The following is a 20,172-nucleotide window of genomic DNA, read 5'->3' on the forward strand; positions in this document are numbered from 1 at the left end:
AAATTGAATGCATTTGGTTCAGAGTCAACTAAAATGATTTTAATGATGAAAGAAACCTTCCAGATCTTTAGTTCATTCCTGAGGTAATTACTAATCATTTTTCTCAGTTCAGCTACTTAAAAAAAAAAAATCCTTTGTTAATTTTGTGAAGAGTTTCTATTTCCTTTGGGAAGCATTTAATACTTTATATCCACCTAAGGTTTGTTTGCACTGGTATTAAACTTATTTTATTATTAATATTCTGCATTTTTTTACTGAAATTAATGCTCATCCTCTCCTGCTACTAAGAAGCATTTCTTCCTATTTTTCTGAAAGATCAGTATCAGATCTTCCTTTCTCCACATACTTTACAGCCCTGTTCTTCAAAGGCTCTTCTTGAGAAAGTGACTGTTGAAAACAATTCTTATTGTAATTTAGCAAGTTATAAGGCAAATACACCACGCAAAGGCACCACCTGCAAACCACAAGGGAATGATCACACACACAAGGGAATTGGTGACCTCGAGATTGAATGCTAGGAAAAGTTTTAATTGTGCAAATGTACCTCATAACATTTCAAATATAAATGTCAGGACCATCAGTAGTGTTATCAAACATATAATACAGGAACACTTTTTTTTAAAAAAAAGACAGAAAAAAATGATATTCAGGACCTATAAGTCTCCCTCATTATGAGCAAATGTAGTGATCCATTCATGCAAGTTTTTATATGTAGGATATGTTTTTTTTTCCTTTTTGAAGAATTCCATCATAGCTATAAGATGAAAAATATATTGATAGAAAATGTAGTATGGTAATTATATAGATTTCTTCTATTTTTCTTTTCATGTTAGGATTGCAAAAAAGCTTATTTTAAATGCCCAACTGACAATAATGCACTTTCAGTAAGGAGGATAGTGCCATGTACCTTATCCTTCCCCTGTCATAGTTGGTACTACAACACCTGGCCTCATTCTCCATGTGCCACTTGGAGAAGAGAAAGGCCAAGGGAGCTCCCATTTCGGGCTGTGGGTGGCAGGATTACTGTCCTATCTGCCTGGCCAGTCATTCAGCAAACCTTACCTTGAATGTTTCCTATAAGGTTTCACACAGGCAGGATGAAAAACAAACTTGCCTCCTGGATGGAAGATGGCATAGGTTTTTTACCCACCGGGTTTGCAGGAGAAGAGCACTGTGAACCCCATGCTTTCTGGGTTGGGGGATAAACAAGGATATCTCAAGCAGAGAGCAGACCCTGAATTATGAAGCATCCCAGGTTGACAACCAAGTCAGAGGACTCCCAGAGAGGTTTCCAGGAAAGTTCCCAGGGTGCCAGGGTACTGAGCAAAGTTCAGGGTGGCAGGACCCTGTGGCTTCCCCTGCCTCTTTGCAGAAATGTTCAAAGCATGCCACAAGCCAAAGCCCTTCCATCCAGGGAACCGTAGCCTCGAAGGAAGCCAGCTACGCTGGGCCTGCCACAGCATCACACCCAGGAAATGGGAGAAAGGAGCCCCCCACAGAAGCCATGGGGGCGCCAGGAGTTGGCAAAGGGGTGGAAGTGCCCACCTCCCACCTCCTCTCGTCCCCTCAACCTGCAGTCTGGCACAGGCTTGCAACATAAAAGTGACAGCTAGAATGTTCAGTCCAATTAGATAAATTGGTTTGGTGTCTCTTCAGATTCCAGAACACTTGGAAATGGTAATTCTGCCAAAAGAGGCTCTGTCAGAGATGATCTGGGTGACAGACTGCAGTTAAAAACATCATCTATTGAGCCTAAAAAAAAAAAACAAAACACACAGTAAATAAGGCAATCATTATTACCAGCACTGCAAAAAAAATCATACAACATAACCATTTCAATAATTAATAGAGAATCCTGGCTTCCACGGAAAAACTCAAAAGGCTAAACAGAAATGTGTTGCTTTTTTGTTTATCAGCGGGACATGATTGTCACTTGCTTTCCTGCAGGCTGGAGATTTGCAATGGGCTTCATACACTCTCTCACTTAACAGAAAAGTCTCACATTTGAAAAATAGATGCTCAGGCCAGAGGTCAGTTTGTGAACAGGATGAAGCTGTATTAGCAGCATCAGGGGTTTGGTGCTCTGCCCAGGGGCTGGGAGCCAAGTTCATTCTGCCTGCCAGGCCAGCAGGTACCTCTCAGCTATGCCATCTGCAGTGCATGTGACAGCTCTCAGGAAGCTCTGGTCAGGAGTTGAAATGGACTCAGGGATGATTCAGGATAAACTTTTAAAGAACTGCTGCCAACTTCACATGCACTTTGGTGTCCCCAAGATGACAGTGGACACCAGAGGGAGGTTACATGCCAGAGAACAGCCACAGTGAAACAGGAAAGTTATCCAGGCTGCTGTGGCCAGTGGGTGAGACTGAGGATACCAGAGAAGGACTGGACAAGGGTGATGCTGTCACAGAAGGGCCAGTTAATCTTGTCCCGTAAGGGATCATCTCCATGTGGCTGCAATTCAGCAGAGTGCAAAGCTTATTGGTGACAAAGTCCCAGACAGAGGAATATGGAAATTGGGATTGGAACAATATGGAAAGCGTGAGAGACAGAGGACTGCGGTGAAGGTGGGGAGGGGAGAGAGAGAGAGAGAGAGAGGGAGAGAGAGAGAGAGAGAGAGAGAGAGAGAGAGAGAGAGAGAGAGAGAGAGAGAGAGAGAGAGAGAGAGAGAGAGAGAGAGAGAGAGAGAGAGAGAGAGGAGAGGGAGAGGGGTTCAGAGAAACACAGAGAACAGAGATGAAAAAACAGACATTAATGGAGAGTGGGATGGAAAGAAGGAGAAATGAAGGAATTAAGAGAAGGATCACTTCTAGAATAAGAAACAGCTGAGAGTAAGAGTTTTTGCTATAAACATTGGAAGAAAGCAACTGTCATTAAACACAATTAATGAAAAATCTCTATTTCCCATCTTCACTTTGAGGACACTGCAAGTTTACAGAGACTGTTGGTTTCCTGCAATTAGCAACAAGAATCCCGATTCAAGGAAGCTGCTCTCCAGCCCAGACGAGCATGAGGCAGAGAGAACGGGCTCCGCAAAAGACACCCTCAGACAAGACATGATCCGTGCCATCTGCGTGAGCCGCGTGGATACCAAAATCAAGAATCCACCATATGCCATTGCTAGTTGATTAAATGAAACCTTCTCAAGAGTTATTCTTTTTTCTTTTGTGGTCTTACAAAATCTGGAGAACCCTTCCACGTACTGTTAAAGATAGATACCACGACCATCTAGACTTCCCCGGCTGGCAGCTTAAGTGAACATTCTGTGGTCCAGACTATGCACACAGGGAAAGAAGCATTATTTTATAATGTTAAGAAGCCAATAATATTTAAGTGGGCATTAATATTCATTTGAATTAATGATAATCTTTAAGATTATTTTGGAGGTAGGCTGCACAATGTAATTATTATGTCAGAAGACTAAAAGGAAAAGTCCTTTTATCTCTTATCTCTCTTTTCTCTCTCTCTTTTTTTTTTTTTTTTTTTTTGAAGCAGAGTCTTGCTCCCTTGCCCAGCCTGGTCTCCAGCTCTTGACTCCCTCACAGCGCCCCAGGTAGCTGGGACTACAGGTGCATGCTAACCCTGCCTGGCTTCTGGTTTTGGTGAGAGCCATTTCAGTCCTTTCTGAATCAGGTGACATTATGTTTCTGTTTTATTAATGAGTCTTGCCTCTTGCTCCCTCCCATTGCCTCTTTCACCCTTTGACTGGTCAGCATCCTCCTGTCCTTGAGGATTTTTAACATACCTCTGGAAGTTACACTGAATTTTCGGTCAGAGAAACTGCTCCTTCGGATTAAAGGTTCACTCATTTTTTCCAAAAATAACTTAATTGTCTCCTTCTTTTCTGGACTTGTACTCGACAAATTCAGAACTTTACCATTCACTTTCACAGTGGAATTGCTGAGCCCAAACCAATAGAAGAAATCAAATAAGGCGTCGGCTTTGAATTCATACGCAAAACTCAAATTTTCTCCATTGATCACCTCAGTTCCTGGAGGGAAAAAATTCTTCACTACATCTTGGAAATCAAACTGAAAGACAGAGAAACATTTCATTGACTTTGTGGATATAATTACCATGTAGACATTTTAGAATCAATGAAAACTACCCAAATCTCCAAAATGTGACATTCTCTCTTTCATTCTGACAGATACCTTTTAACAGTTGTCTTTATTTAAAAAAAAAAAAAAACAGACCTTTGCTTTTGTATCATAAGATTTTAAACTGCTTGGCCAAAATTACATGTATTAATATTCTGTTTCTAATAAGTTGATAGAAACTAAGTTTGTTCGGGGGCTGGGGCCGTAGCTCAGTGGCAGAGTGCTTGTCTAGCACATGTAAGGCACTGGATTTAATCCCTAGCACTACATAAACAAATGAACCAATAAAATAAAAGCATGCCATCCATCTACAGCTACAAAAGAAAATTTAAAGAAAAGAGAAACTAAGCTCACTTTATTGGCAACAATAATGACGTAGTAAAGAACAAAATATGGTTTTGCTTTCTGCAGTTGCAGTTACCTAGGGTCTGAAAATAGTAAATGGAAAATTCCAGAAAGATAATTTATGTTTTAATAACTTTATTATTATTATTTACTACTATTCTTTTATTATTATTATTATTGGAACTGATGGATTTTATTATTAGTTGTTGTTCATCTCTTTCTGAACCTGATTTAAAACTAAAACTCTGTCATAGGTATGTAGAGAACAGAACATAGTTATATAACGTCTGGTATTCTATGAAGTTCCAGGCATCCGTGTGATCTTGGCTGCTTACTGTAGTTCAGAGAAGGCCCTGGAGACGCAGTTCTTGCAGGGACTTCTTGGGCCTCTTCCGTGTGGCTGGGAGCCCTGGATTCACAGGCTGAATCTTACCTGAAGTCGGTAACTTTCTCCGATCACTGAGGAAATGACCATGTCCATCCCCTGTTCTATCTGTCTTCTTATCTTGGGGTGCCTTGTGTTCACAAGAAGTGCATATGTCCTTTCTAGAAATCAGCAAGCAGAATTCAAAAGTATATACTTGTGTTATAAACATGCTTCTCGGGATTTGCTAAAGCAGGGGTCTCCACCTTCTCTGGAGATTTTATCCATTGATAACCTTCCCTCTCTGTTCCCTGAGACCCTTACCTGGCAACACCTAGCCAGATTTCTAGAAATGTTCCGGAGATTTGAAGGGAGCTCTGGGCTACTGTAGAAGAAGCAAGTTGCAGCTTGCACTTCTGTCTCAGAAATCAAAAGTCCCACTCTATAATGATTGCAAATGAGAACTGTGCCCCACAGCACGTATCCAGCATGGGAACAGAAAACGGCTTTTATGACCCAGCCTTGCTGCACATTTAAATCACAACTTGGCTCTCACCAACACTTTCTCATTTGCACAGCAGAAAATCAGCTAAGTCCAGGGAAGAAAAGTACTCTGTGCCTTCCACCCGCAGCGTTCTTCCTGCCAAATGGCGAGGCTAGGGTTCTAAGCATCAGGGCAACTCATGATTGGTTCTCCTTCCTGCTCCTGACCCAACATCATCTCAAGTGAGAAAAAGTCTCTTTCTCAGTGTTTAAATAGCACCACATCTCTGTCCTGGAAGACACTTCTTCCCCCTGTTATTATTGTTTTATTTTTATCTTGTTTTGTATTATTAACTCCTTAAGTCTGATTCGATTCAACTTGCATAATATAAGCAAAGGGGAGGTTGTTTACTTATTAGGAAATTTGGAACCTCTTACTCTTCCATTCCCCAAAATCAAGCTCCATGACTTTAATTACTCAAGCACATATCTGAGGGAGAAACCGGAAAACCCACTTCACACTCTGTTTAAAGGCATGGACCAGCCACTCACAAAATCTCCTAGTGATTTCGAGAACTGAGCATTTGGTACTGGCTTTGAGATAGCTCAGAGGCAAAAACAAACGACTGCCAATAACAAGTGTTTGCATTCTCAAAGAATCTTCTTATTTTTCCTACTTGTTTGCCTTACTCCAAATTATTTTTTTGGGTATTTCAGATGTAAATAATCTTATATCTTTTGGGAGACAAGAGATAAATAAAAGCCCAGTGGCTCTGGAGGCTGAAGCATGAGGATTGTGAGTTCAAAGCCAGCCTCAGCAACTTAATGAGGCCCTAAGCAACTTAGCAAGACCCTGTCTCTAAGTAAAATATAAAAAAGGGCTGGGGATGTGGCTCAATGGTTAAGAACCTCTTCAATCCCTGGTACCAAAAACAAATAAATGAATAAAATAAAGCAAAAAGCAAACCATTTGTAATTTGTTGTATTTTATACAAATAAACCATAATCTTTAGATTCTAAAGACCCAGGGTTACCATGTCCCTCAGTTGGGCTGGGTAGGCAGGTTGTGCACTGCACAACTGCAGAGGAGGCCCTTCACATTTTCAGACAGGTCTGTTTGTGTATTTATTACACCAAAATTCTGGAAATTATTAGTAATTGCCTTAATGAAGTGGTGGCTTTTTAAATTTGCATATAATTGCAGTTTAAAACAGTGGGCGGACAAGTTACCTTAGTTGCAATTTTCACAAGTTTCTAAACGTTATCACCTTAAGCTTCTATCCTAAAAAAATATCTTCATTTTATAACTTTTCTCAAAATTAACCAGATTCTGTACTTCCTTCCACAACAATCGCCCTACAGCTGTGTACTTTCTGTAGGACTCCCCACAAGGACCTTTTTGTACCATCCCGTACTTTCAAAATGTTAAAATGGAGAGGTCACTCATTCTTTCCTCCCGAGAGATCAATGCGGGAAGTGTACTTGACACAGCTGTGAATTATACTCCAAGAGAACCACTGGCTCTCTGGTCATCACCAAGCCAAGGGACACGCAGGGCTCAGACACTCAAACAAGCGCTGTTTGTTACGTGCATTCTGTTCTGGCCTCTCCTGCAGAGAGAGAGTGTCCTGACTGTGAATTATGACATGAGCAGAGAGAACTTCCCCGGTCTGATGAGAGTGAATGCTTGAGAAAGTCCATCTGAAATTTGTAGATCATTTCTTATTACCTTGGACTCATTTTAAGAATGACATTTAGAAGCAGGTGGAAGAAATTCTACCCTTACCACAGAACATGATTCCCATGAGTCCACCCATGTGTCGCTCTGAGCAGGAAGAAAATGGGAAAATGGAGACATGCTCATATTGGAATTTGAGTTATAGAGTCGTTACCAGTTAATCTGCTTTCTTGGAAGAAACAATGGTGAGATGTGTCTAAACATGAAATTCTGTGTCTAAAATACAGAAACATGAAACTCGAAGCATCTACAACTGCAATTCATTTTATCTTCGTTTCCTCATCCATAAAATAGGGATAGTCTATGTACTTCATAGGTAGGATAACCATGCACCCTACCTTTCTGAGTCATCTCAGTTTATGCCTTTGACCCAAATTACTAACTATGAAGACTTTCATGCTCAAAATGTCCCCATTTGGATGATAAGATCTATAGACCTACAGTGTCAATAATGACATTAGAGTGTGCCTCGGACATATTGTTGGATGACCCTCATGGCACCAGGCTTAGAAACCCTTGAAACCCTGGAAGGCTCAGAATGTCAGACTACTTCCTGTCTGGACAGGAAACAGGAAAGAAGCTCAGAACCAGGTGGCTTCTGCTCTCGGATCATTTGGGGTTTGTTCCAAAAGCTTGAGCAGTGCTTTAGACACCAGGCTCCTGGCTGCTGATTTTGTCACGAGCTGACATCTATCCTGCTTTCTCCATGCCCCACTCTTCCCTCATCAGCCTGCAACGGCCCATAGCCCAGCAAGACAGAACCACACCAAAATCATGTATGTACCTACCCCTCGAGGTGTCTTTTTTGGTCTGTACATTAATGAAGAACAGCATTGGTTTGCTCAATATAGTTTCCCTGTAGTCTTTATAATCACAGTAGTTGGTCAGTTCCACATACCTATGAGGAAGCAGAGATAATTAGGGCTGTAATATTCTCTCCCACCTCAGTTAAAATGAGAATATATTGGATATGTGCCTGCCACAGCCACGGACCTTTTGTGGGAAGTCCCATAAAATGTATCATTTCGGAGGTCACCATATTTGGGGACAGTATAAGTAAATCTTCTCCTGGCCACGGATCACTGGCTGAGAGTTCAGTGTGCAACTCAAAGGTAGCCACGGTCCCTAGGGTGGTTTAATATCAGTGCTTGGCTCGCAGGGGAGTCTTTACTAGGTGATGACCAATTCTACCTATCATTTGGGGCCAGAAACTGGTAACAGCTTCATTTGAAGCTGTGAAAGTTCTCAGTCCCTCTGAATTGAGAACTAAACTCAGTGAGTGGAACTGGATAGGTCTTCTCCAGTGGATTCATACTGTTTACCTGGTAGGTTTGGGATTTTCCTCTTCTTCTCTTTCCTACTTCCCCCCACTAATCCCAAAATAGACCCAGCCCCCTCTACAGATGACACCATCAACCAATATTCATGTGAACCATTCCTAATTCACATGTTCTCAACTCTCAGACAATGTACAATGAAAAACATAAAACCACTGTTGGATTTTTTTCCCCCCATATCCTCATTAAATTGAGCCTCCTTGGTTTTAGTTCATTATTCCGGCCTAGAAAGATCTGAGTCTCGATTCTGTCAGCTAACATGTTAGCTTTGTCTCCCTGCCCTACAAATTTTCCAAGCAGCCTTTCCATGTCTCTACCTCCATTGCTTAAAAAAAAAAAAAAAAAAAAAAAGATCCAAGTGCAAATTAGCTTCCTCCAGGAGATGGCTAATTTTCTAACTACAAGCTCAGATGCTGTGTGAATGCAGACAGGCTGAATGGCAGCCGGCGGCTGGAGGACACCTCTGCCACAGTCCCTCTGAAACACGGAGCTGGCTCCCCATTGACACAGCTGTGAGCATCTGCTGGAGTGAACCGGCTGGCTGAGCTGACAGCTCCCTGCACCGCGGTTGCTTCTTCTATCTGGTGGCGAGCAGACAGCTCCAGGCGTTTCTTTCCGAGGGGTTGTCCTTCCCGCGCCTTGACATGAAAATCACAGGCTTGGAAAGCCAAGGGTGGCCGCAGGGAGCTGTGGCCACACAGCCGTCTTGGCCTTCCTCCTCCGTGCCCACTTCCCACAACCCCACAGAGAGGCCGGCTTACAAGACAGCGACCAGGTGCGGGTCAAGAGCGCGCTGGACAGTATCCACCCCGAGGAAGAAAAACACAGCTTCTGCTTGGCTGTCTCCCAGCTTGATTTCTTAGAAATCTGTGGCATTATCTTTCTGCTGCGTTGTCAGACCTGATTTTTGAGAGCTTGTAGACTGCAGCTCCTGGTGGAGCCTCTGAAATGTTCCCTGCCTTCTATTTCACCAGGCTCTGAAAGTCATCTCCGCCTCCTAAACCCTTCTGCACTGGTGGTCGCTGGAGGGCTGGTCCTGGAATTGGTGGGGGACAAAGAACTGGAGTGTTCCAGGGCAGGAAAAGGGGGTGCAGGTCTGTGATGGAGGAAGGAAGAGGCTGGGAATGGAGAAGGAGTATACATACCCAGGGAATGGGTGGGATTAAAAATGTGGACCAGGGTGTTGTATATTTCTTTATTTGCCCCTTCCCCATCCTCACCCTCATCTGGACAGATCATGAAAAGGGAGTGCGGAGAGGGATCCTCAAAAGACTGAGAGGGTAGCAGCTGTGTTTCCTATCAGCTGGGAGAGAATCCTCCCATCCTTGTTTGTCCCAATGGACCAACTTCAAAAGGTCCTGGAGAAAAGCAGCAAAGGAGAAGGAAGGAAAAAGAAAACCAGCACCTCTGGGTTCATCTCACTCATCCATCCGCTCAACGATTCATCAAGCCCCATGGTGCGCCGGGCGCCAGTAGGCACAGGTGCCTCTTTACAGCCGAGCAGCTCAGAGCCCAGGAAGCACACAGGGAAGACAGCCTCCTGGACTCACCCTCGTCCTTATTCAGCTGTCAGTGATAGGGCACAGGGCAGCCAACAGTGGCCTGGGAAGAGGGTGAGGAGAGGCAGCTGAGGTCTGCGGTACAAAGGGAGGCAAAGGACAAAAGAGGGAAAGAAACACTTGTAATGTCAGAGGGAAAAAGGACCAGTCCCACAGGCAGTGTCAATACAAAAAGATAGGTGTGAGTGACCAGTGTGAGTGACAGACACCACCTGTGACCCATCCAAGGCAGGCCGCACATTCTCCCGCTACCCATTTATCATGGAGTTGACAGTCACGTAAGCACCTGTCCCCAAGGTGATTCCTCTGCACGTCAATATCCATGATCCCATGGTCCTTCTGTAGAGCTAATGCATAGTGCCTGCACAATGCACTCATAAAATCTACAGTTTCGATTACTTTCCTGATGACCAAATGACAGTGCAATATTTCCCTCTGCCTATAAAATCAATTGATATCTGATTGGAGACATTGATGAATCTGACTTCACTGGATTTTCTTCCAATGAGCACACAGCTTAAAGGAAAAATACAGCAATCTCAACTTAGAAATGATCATTGTTAGTTGGGTGTGGTGGTTCATGCCTGTAATCCCAAAGGCTTGGGAGGCTGAGGCAGGAGGATCATGGAGTTCAAAGCCAGCCTCAGAAACTTAGTAAGGCCCTTTAACTTATTTAGACCCTGTCTCTTGAAAAAATATATACATATATATTTAAATAAGGGCTGGGGGTGTGGCTTACTGGCTAAGCGCCTTGAGTTTAATCAATCCCTAGTACCAAATAAAGATAAAATAAAGCAAAAGCAAGGTTCAATCCCTGGTACAAAAAAAAGAAAGAAAGAAAGAAAGAAAGGAAGGAAGGAAGGAAGAAATTGTCAATGTTGTAAGAATAATCAGTTTCCACCAGAATTCTGCAAAATATGTGGTTTTTTTAATGCTATAGACTCAACAAGTGATTATTTGGATGATCACAGAAAGGGGCCCTCTGGATAGTCATATATTGACTTTAATGTATAACCTTTATAGGAATTATTCATTTTGGAGTCTGAATTTAATAAAGTGCCTGAATAATAAAAGTATGTGTGGCATAATTTCATATTCCTTTGATGATTTGGAGGTACTTGAAGAACATTAATGGGCTGTAAACCTCATCATAGAATACGTCAGTTATTTCTGTATCACACATGTGTGAAAATCTGCTTATCCCAGAGCTTTAATGCCAGAATTTACAAATAAGAGACTGTGGCAAGATCCTTACCTAATAAATTCCTTATCTCTAACCAGACTGCAAATAAGAACTAGAGTAGGCCCTCCTTATCCTCCAGAGATAAGTTCCAAGACCCCCAGTGAATACCTGAAACCTCAGATAATACCAAATCCTACCCACAAGAACTGATCTTATAACCTAGAAAGTAACTAAGTGACTAACAGGTGGGTAGTATATATAGCGTGGATACACAGGACAAAAAGATGATTCATGTGCTGGGCACTGGAAGGAATGGATAGTAGGAGATTTCATCATGCTACTCAGAATGGGTGTCCAATTTAAAATTTATGAGTTATGTTTTTGTTGCGCTTTCCATTTAATACTCTCTGACCACAGGCAACTAAAATCAAAGAAAGCTAAACCACAAATAAGGGGGGAAACTACTACTGTATTTCATTAATTCCCCCAATTCCAGCCTGCCGGTTATGTTCCAATTGTTAAATACCTTAACATTCCAGTGAAATAAGTCAGTGTGAACATTCCTTTGAAATTCACTGTTACAAAGTTTGGATACCTAAGTCACTAAAATATGAAAAGATCAGAGGATCTAGTTGTTAAGTCCTGTAGATATTCAAGTATCTGACATTTAATCACTGGTTTAAGATGAACCTTACGAGAGTACATTAGGGATTGGTTATTTGATCTTTAATCATGAATATTTCTGAATTAGTAATGCAAATATCACCTCTGTGTATTGAATATTTATTATATTTGCTGAAGTTACCATTAGGGATGAAAATCAAACAGTTTAAGATAGACAGTTCCTTTAAACTCTCATTTCTTCATTGCTTTTACCCCAGCACCAAAATGCTTCTAGGTTAAAACTTTCTGAGTTGAGCGCAAAGACTGGAAGGCAAGACAATGTCAGGGGAAGCAGAGTGATTCTAAATAAGACCTAATTCATGTCCTAACTCGCTGACTGTGTGAACTCTGTCCCAGGGCCGTCCCAAGCTCACTGTGACCTTGAGTGAGTTACTTGTCTGAACCTGCTCCTTTATTAGTCAAAGGGGCAAAACAGTATTTCCTTGAGTCTGATGTTTAAATGCATGTTGGGGAACATGAACTCATGTCCTTGGGCACGTAATAGATCCTCAGCAAACACTATGAGTATCTTTCATCCTGACCAACTTGGCTGGCTTACAAGGTGAAGATCTATAAATTTCTGACTCCCAACTGGGCTGTGTTCACTTGAGTTACCAGGAAGTGAGAACAAAATGAATATCTGAAAGGTAAATGAGCAAGAATTTCCACTTCCCTGCTCCAACTTCTTTCCTCATCTTTTCCATTTGGAAGGCTAGACAGAACAGCTTAAAGAGGCAACCTCTAATAGCTAAAACCAAAAAAAGAGCGCTGTGTTTTGCTTCCATCGAAATTAGAAGTGTCTGAAAGATCCACTGTCCTCCAAGATACCCACCTTCAGTCTCCTTCAAATTTCACATCATCACGAGCATGGTCTAGAAAGTTGCCCCAAATGTCTTTTGACTCTAACAATTTATTGCTCAAAGACAAATAGGAATCCAAACCCACGACCTCCACCCAAGGGGGTGGGCATGTGTGTGTTTAAAACAGATAAACATAAGAAAACATCACATTGTAACCCCACATATAATATACATATATATGTATATTGATTATATATAATTACTTATCAATTAAATAAAAACTTTGCCCCCCCCCAAAAAAAAGTAAATATAGGGACCAGGTATTTGTACATCCATGTTCGTAGCAGCATTATGCACAATAGCTAAAAGGTAGAAGCAACACAAATGTCTACCAACAGATGAATGGATAAACAAAATGTGGTTCATACCTCCAGTGAAATATTATTTCGCCTTAGGAAGGAAATGCTGACATATGCTACATCAACGAACCTTGAAGAAATTACACTAAGTAAAATATGCCAGTCACAAAAGACAGATACTGCATAATTCCATTCCATCAGATACCTGGAGTATTCAAATTCATAGAGGCAGAAAGTAGAATACTGGTGGTGATTGCCAGGGGCTGGGGGACTGAGAATGGGGAGCTGTAGTTTTATGGGTGCTGGGTTTCAGTGTGGGAAGATCATGTTCTGGAGGTGGGTCTTTAATCAGGGTTGCCCAATGGTGCGACAATACTTCACACCACTGAACTGCACACCTAAAAATGTTTAAAATAGGAAACTTTATGCAGTGTACCTTTTACCACAATTAAAATGAAGGTAAGACAGAGGCAAAAATGTCTGAAAAGTGGGGCAGAGGAAAAAGGAGCACGCACGGCAAACGCTTTAGTGAAGGAGCCCCACAGAGTGATTATGGTGTTCATGACCCTTTGCGGGGACACTAAGCCAAAGTTTACAGGGATAGTCTACTTTGGGGGGCAAGCTTCTATTTCCAGTTTTGTTGTTTGTTTGTTTGATCTCCTTCTGCACAGCCTCAACCCCTAGGCTCTCCAACAACTCCTTACCTTTCACTTCTTTCCCTCCTCCTTCTGCCCCAATGGTAGTGAAACTAAGCAAAATTTTCAGACTTATGACTATACGACATCTGCGGCTTGAATCCAGGATACACCTGCTCCTTCTCTCACTGACTAAGCAGTTTAAGGATACGGAGTGTATATGAAACACTGCACTGGGGCAGAATGTGATCCATTCATGCATGCCATCAGTGTTTACTAAGCACCTACTACGTGTAGGGCTCTGAGGATATGAAGATGAGGAAGGAAACAGTTTTATGTCCAAGAGCCATATATTCTATTGGAGAGACAGATAAAATATTACCATTTCAATATAAAATGATGGATGTATAAAACCTTGTGGCTCATAGAGTGATCCTTGGACCAAAAACACCAGTGTCACTGGGAGCCTGTTGAAATGCAGAATTTGGGTACCTTCTAAGTTTTATTCAATCAGAATTTATGTTTATCCAGATCCCCAGGAGACTTGCATGCTTATTTAAACTTTGGGAAACACCGGTGTATGACACAATTCCTGCCACTCAGAGACTTACAAACTGGTAAATCCTTCAAATGTGCAAATGCCAAAATATATATATATATATATATATATATATATATATATATATATATATATATATTTCCTTGTATTCTGTGTCCAAGCTTCAGTGGGTTGTGTCCTGATGACTTAAATGCAAGAGAGCAAGGGAGAGAGGCCTGGAGTGAGAGCCATTTATTAAGGTGAGACAGATGCTAGAAGAGAGATTGTTCCGTTAGTCCAAACACACCATCAAGGTCTGGGCAAGAGGGAACACAAGAACCCCAGGAGGAGTCACAGATTAGCCAAGCCTTGGGGACTTGGCTGCATCCAAGAAGACAAGCAGGCATCAGACAATGACAAGGTGAGCTAAGAGTAGGAAGTAGACCAGGCTGTGGCAGGAAGTCAGAGCGAGGCTCCAGAGGAAGGAAGCCAGGAGAGGCAGCATGGCCTGTGGCTTCAGAATCTTCAGACCTGAGCATCACTCCAAGACCCGCACCCCCTCCCCAGTGTTTAGCCTGATGGAGATCCATTTTCTCCACTTATAAAAATGAGCTAACAAAAGATACTCCATGAGGGGGCTAGCAGATTAAATAACATGGACAAAACACTTGGCTTATGGAGTTACTGAATAATAAAATAAAAACTAACATCTGTCAGCATGTGCTAGTTCTATATAGCTTTTCCAGCACATTTGAATTACACAAACAACCTGGTAAAGTTGGGGGGATTATTATTCCCATTTAAAATCTGGGGAAACTGAGTCACACAGAGATTCAGAGTGATGAAGCCTCTCGCCAGGCTCACTCAGCTGGGACAGTGCAGAATCTGGCACTCACACTCACCCCCACTTCCTGTGGACGCTTGTTAAAAATCACAGCTCAAAAAAAAAAAAAAAAAATCACAGCTCAACACACAGATGGGTATTTTTTCATCAGTGTCATCAAGTGTCCTGCAAAGGGGCTGCTGCTGCCCTGGGCAGTTTTCTACATCTGAGACTCCAGGGGAAGGAGAGATTACAGGACAGCGCGCTCACCCCCAAGCCCCACCCAGAGCTGTGACCACAGGGCCTGGGCCAGCACAGGGAGCCAGGCACTTCCCTCTGTGAGGCGGGGGTGAGGTTTCACCCAGCTCCCTTCTGAGCATGTTCTAGCCCTACTTTATCCCATTCCAGCCCTGCTGTACTCTGCCCAGGCAGCTTGCCCCAGGGTTGCAGAGGCTTGTGATTGTCATCCATCTCCCTGACAGCCATGGCTGCGGGCAGCAACAGGTTACACCTCGGCTCTTAAGAGCCATCCTTAAAACCTGAGCACTTACACCCTCTTTTAGGCTGATTATACAAAATGGAATCCCAGGTATCAATTTGTGGGCTCCAGAAGTGTGAGAAGCTGCTGTGGGCTACTGGAAGGCAGAATTATTCCAAGGTAGTGGCAATTTGCTGAAAGCATCGGCTTTGCAGTCACACAGGGTTACTTAGAAGGCCTGGGTCTATGGCCCCCAGCATCTTACTTAGGTAAATTGCCCAATCTTTCTGAGTTCTAATGTTCCTGTCGATAAAAAAATGGCAACCAAAATAGTGCTGACTTTGTAAACTTTTGTGGGATAATATCTGTGAAATGCTTTACACCTTTCCTGGTACTCAAGTAAATACTAGCCGCCACCATTATGATTCTTGCACTTATTTTGATTACTTAAGCCACCTCTTTCATGCCAAGGCACCAGCCGAAAGAAGGAATTAGAGGTCCTCTCTGCCAGATGTGGCTGTTACATGTCACTTAGAGGCTGCATTACAGGAAAAAGGATGGGAATGTGCTTGTGGATGCGTGCACACATATGCACGTGTGTGCTCGAGAGATAGTTACTGGTGAATTGGACTTTGAATGAATAGCTTCTTGAATAAGAATTACATACATCAGGTATTCTGAGCAGGCTTTTGTGATAACATGGATGGAAGTCCAGAGCTTGAAGGAGAAAAAAAATAACTATAAAGATCTTGCCACAAATGCTGCAAAGGAAGACAAATATGTTTAAAGCAGGCTCTCAAGGGAGCTTTATAGCTCTTGGTGGCCATAACTAAATCATCCCATCACCCAAGGGCTCCATGGTTTATTTAGCAGGTATGTATTTAGAAACAATGAGTAAGTATTAGAAAACAAATCTAAGTAAGTAGGACCCAGATCATCCTCTTGTTCTCTGAGCAAGAAAATCATGTGACTGTCAAAGCCTTTTTGGGGAAAGGACCTTGTAAAAGGTACAGCACACAGTTTGGAGGTCCTGGATTATACTAGGGGCTTGTTCCACACCAAGAATACGTGTTAAATAGGGAGAATCCTAATTAATCCTCATTAATAGAGCTAGGATTCTTAACCTGAACCCAGGATCTCATGAACTACCCGAATTGTCACATTGGGAATTCATCTGAATTTCTGGGGAGAAGGTCTGCAGACAATTTTCAAAAACTGTATGACCCAAAATGTCTAAGAACCAGCGCTTTGCCGTTCTCTATCCCTGACAGCCTAGGAAGCCACTGTTGGCTGGAGGCCATCCACACCTGAGGCAGGAATGGGGTGGCCACAAAGAAGCTTCTTTGTGCAGTCCGTGGACTCCAGGCTCATTAAGACAAATGGAAGTACACGTTGGGGGACAAGCAGACTCTGAAGGTACCAGAACAGGCAAAGCCAGACTGATCACCTTTGCCAGTTACCAGCCTCGAGAAAATGCAGAGTGCTATGCCCTGGATGTAGGTGCCTCCCACACCATGGAGGGAAGGAGATGGAACTGTGCCCAGCATGTGGAGAATAGTATGGAGGATGTACCCAGGCTGACAGTGACCCAGGTGATTCTGAGCTTTTTGAAGTACACCTGAACAGACTGGTGAAAAGTAATCCTACAAGTATTTTCATTAATAAAACTTGTCAGAGCTGGAGAAGAAGAGAAAAAAAAAGGAAGAGAGAAGGAAAGTAGGGAGGAAAGGGAATGGGGGCAGAGAGAAAGATGGAGATGTGTGTGTGTGGTGTGTGTGCGCTTTGGAGCAATATTTTGAGGGAATAAATTCATGCAACCACAAAGACAACTGGGGACCTTTTGCAGATCAGAGGAATAGCAACTTCAGATATCTTAATTTAGTACGTTCCCCACCTCCAGTTTCACAAGGACAAAACACCTCTCTCACTCTGCACATAACCTAGTCCTCCCTCTCTTTCTAGAAGTTTCTCTCCATTTAGGCCAAAATCCCCTCCCAGTCATCCTTAGGGCTGCACACCCAGTTATAAAATCTCTCTCCCCTGCCATAGTGTGTCCCCCAGAGGAAGAAGCCTCCTTGATATTTCCCAGGGTGCAAAAGCCCTCACACAACTGACCAACCAGCTTATCCGATGCAGAACTATTGTGTGGAGTGTTTGTATCCCAGTCTGTGTCACCTGGTCATTGTGGCCTAGGTGTTTATTCTAAACTCTAAACTGCCCAGAGACCACTGCTGTTTAGTTTTCTTTTATGTAGGAGGAATTCAAAGCAGACTTCAAAATTGTTCTAAATTTTGTAGCACTGTTTGTTAAGATTGGGGCAGTTGGTTCTTCAAAAGCCTTTTCCTATGGCTTCAATTAATTCTGCCTATTAAAAATATTCATACCCTTTTCTCCAAAAAAAATTGTTTTCTTTTTAAATTTTTGTAAATCTGATTTCTGACTCAGTTCCTCCCACTATCCCTTGCTCATGGACTGGATTTTCATTTCACTAAAAATGAAAAAATTCTTGCTGCCAAATGATTTTTTCAGGCATTCAAAGCCCTCACTATCTTTGTTTGGAAAAAGCAAAGTTGATTCCCCCACCCAAGCAGTTTTAAAGACCACACTCTAAATATCTCATTTTCTGTGTTTGCCCCTCATTGCTCCATCCCACACACAGTGTGCCCAGTGCTCTTTCCCAGAGCAAAGGCATTATATGTAAGAGCTTGCTGGCTCACTCATCTCTCAAACTGCAGTGCACCTGGCTCTTTGGAGCGCTGGGCCCTACAGCATGAATAGAAGAGGGCTTTGCAATCTCCTTCCACAGGATGACCCTTGAAGGCCTGAGATGACATAGAACAGTTGATTTGTCCTCACACCACCCATAACACCGCCACTCAAAGCCTGCTTCAGCTAGATGGAGCACATCCCCTACCGCTTCAGTCACTTTGGTCATAAGAGTTCAGCATTCTGGGCACATCTACTCAATTAAGACTGCAGATCTGGCCCACACTCTGCACCAGACTCCAGGAAGCTAACTTATTTCCTCATAATTTATCTGCCCATTCAACAGCCCTGGGCAGGACTTCCCCAGGCTTGGTTTCCTTCCACACCATGGTTGGGTGGTTGGGTGGTTGGGTTGGTTGGGTGGATGGGTGGTTGGTTGGGTGGTTGGGTGGTTGATGAAACCCTAACCTTGAACTTCTGCGGCCTTCGCCACTGGGTCTTCTCACTGGATAAAGCTAACAGTGCTTGGAACTGTGCATCTCCCCACCCCACACTCACAGCCCCAGACTGAAGCCAGGGTGTGAGTTTTTGCACGGCAAACATCCCCTTCAGGGTGTGACCTCAATCTGAGCTCATCTGACCTTGTTAAGGAGCCAAAATGGAAAAAGCGATGGCCAGTTATGTGCTTTGGGTGGGGACCAGAGAATCTGCAGCACCCTCACCCTGCACGTCCCCGCGCGCTGGGCCTGGTGCTCTTCTGCTTCAAGTTACAGCTGCAAAATATCTGTTCAAAGGGCAGAAAAGCCAAGGTGGGGAGAGATTACAGGATCTAGGTGATGTTGGCAATGAGAACATGTAAAAGAAGCACAAAACGGGAAGGGTCCAGGGGGGATTGGGGGCAGACGGGATAGCTAGGACTCGCAGGGACCAAGACAGATCAGAGAAGTACTCGGGAATCAGGCGGCTGGCAAGGTCACCCACCTCTTGATGTAGTTGCTGAGGCGGTAGAGCTGCCCGTCGAGTCTCACTATGCCGTCGCCAAAGACATTGAAGCCCCCGCGCGCGACCGCGGGCTCCTCGGGCCCTGGCACCACGAGCTGGTCACCGCGCAGCTGGAAGGCGCCGGGCTGCAAGCGCAGCAGCTGCTCCAGAGGTAACAGGGCCAGCTCGCAGTCGCACGTCCACAGGCTGCGCAGCTCCCCCGACGAGATGGAGGTCAGACTGGGCCTGGCCATCGGCTCGCACGCCGCCGCCGCCATGCGGGGTCAATCGGAGCTGCCCCACCTGCTGGCGTCGCGGCCCCGCGCAGCCCAGCCCGCACCTGACTGTCCCCCGAGAGGGCCCCGCGTCCTGCCGGCGTCCGCTGGAACAGGGATCGCTCTGCCTGCCTGCCCGCGTCCGGGCGCAGTGGCCGTCCAGGTAGCCTCTGTCCGCCGGGACGGCTGCCTGTCCCCAGCTGCCGCCCGCCCGCAAGGAGCGCTGCCAGCAGAAAGCGGTCCCCGCGCCGCGCGGCCCCTTTTATGGCCCTCCAGGCATCCGCCGCGCCCCTCCTGGTCCCTGCACGACCCCAGACACTGGGGGCCGAGTTATCGTCGTTGTTGTCTCATAACTTGGCACGCTCCAGCCCTGTCTTTCCTGCTGGCAGCCAAGATTTAGTCATCCCTCCGGGGTCAGCTACTCAACCCCCGCGCTGGGCCCCGCCCTGCCTGCAGGACACTGGGGGGGATAGGGGTGGGGAGAGCTCCCGCTGGCCCCGGCCTGGCCCCGAGTGGGCGGGCGGCGCGCAGCACCCACCCATTCCTAAGGCGCCACCCCTCTGGCACTAACTGGAGGGCGGCTCACAGTCCCCGGCCCACCCTCTCTCTGGAACCCAGGGGCTGACCCAGAGCAGGACTGAAGCTTCCTCCCCAGCCCAGCCCCACTGTGAGTTAGAGTTGACCTCCCTCCTTGCTCTTTCGGCCTCAGTTTTCTGCCCTCCCCGCTCCAGATCAGGCGTTCCATTTTCTTGCTCTCTGACTTTCCTGACTCTGGTTCCCATAGCCAGATTTCCTCCCACTAAGA

The 20,172-nt window shown here is 44.4% G+C and overlaps 1 protein-coding gene across 2 annotated transcripts; it reads right to left on the reverse strand.

Moving 5' to 3' along the window:
- Window positions 1-492: 492 nt before the first annotated feature.
- On the reverse strand, window positions 493-19,890 carry Medag (mesenteric estrogen dependent adipogenesis). Of its 2 annotated transcripts, none has more exons than XM_078016155.1 (5): window positions 19,093-19,890; window positions 7,819-7,928; window positions 4,879-4,991; window positions 3,984-4,031; window positions 493-1,752 (listed from the first exon to the last, which is right to left on the reverse strand). In XM_078016155.1, exons 1-5 carry the CDS (start codon window positions 19,368-19,370, stop codon window positions 1,744-1,746), a joined length of 558 nt encoding a protein of 185 aa, XP_077872281.1. In that variant the 5' UTR covers window positions 19,371-19,890; the 3' UTR covers window positions 493-1,743. The 2 variants fall into 2 exon arrangements, with proteins under 2 accessions (XP_077872281.1, XP_005317128.1); XM_005317071.5 differs by having other exon boundaries at window positions 3,746-4,031; window positions 19,093-19,887.
- Between the last annotated feature and the right edge of the window lie 282 nt (window positions 19,891-20,172).

Source organism: Ictidomys tridecemlineatus, chromosome 6 (genome assembly GCF_052094955.1).
Source record: "Ictidomys tridecemlineatus isolate mIctTri1 chromosome 6, mIctTri1.hap1, whole genome shotgun sequence".
Taxonomy (NCBI): Eukaryota; Metazoa; Chordata; class Mammalia; order Rodentia; family Sciuridae; genus Ictidomys; species Ictidomys tridecemlineatus.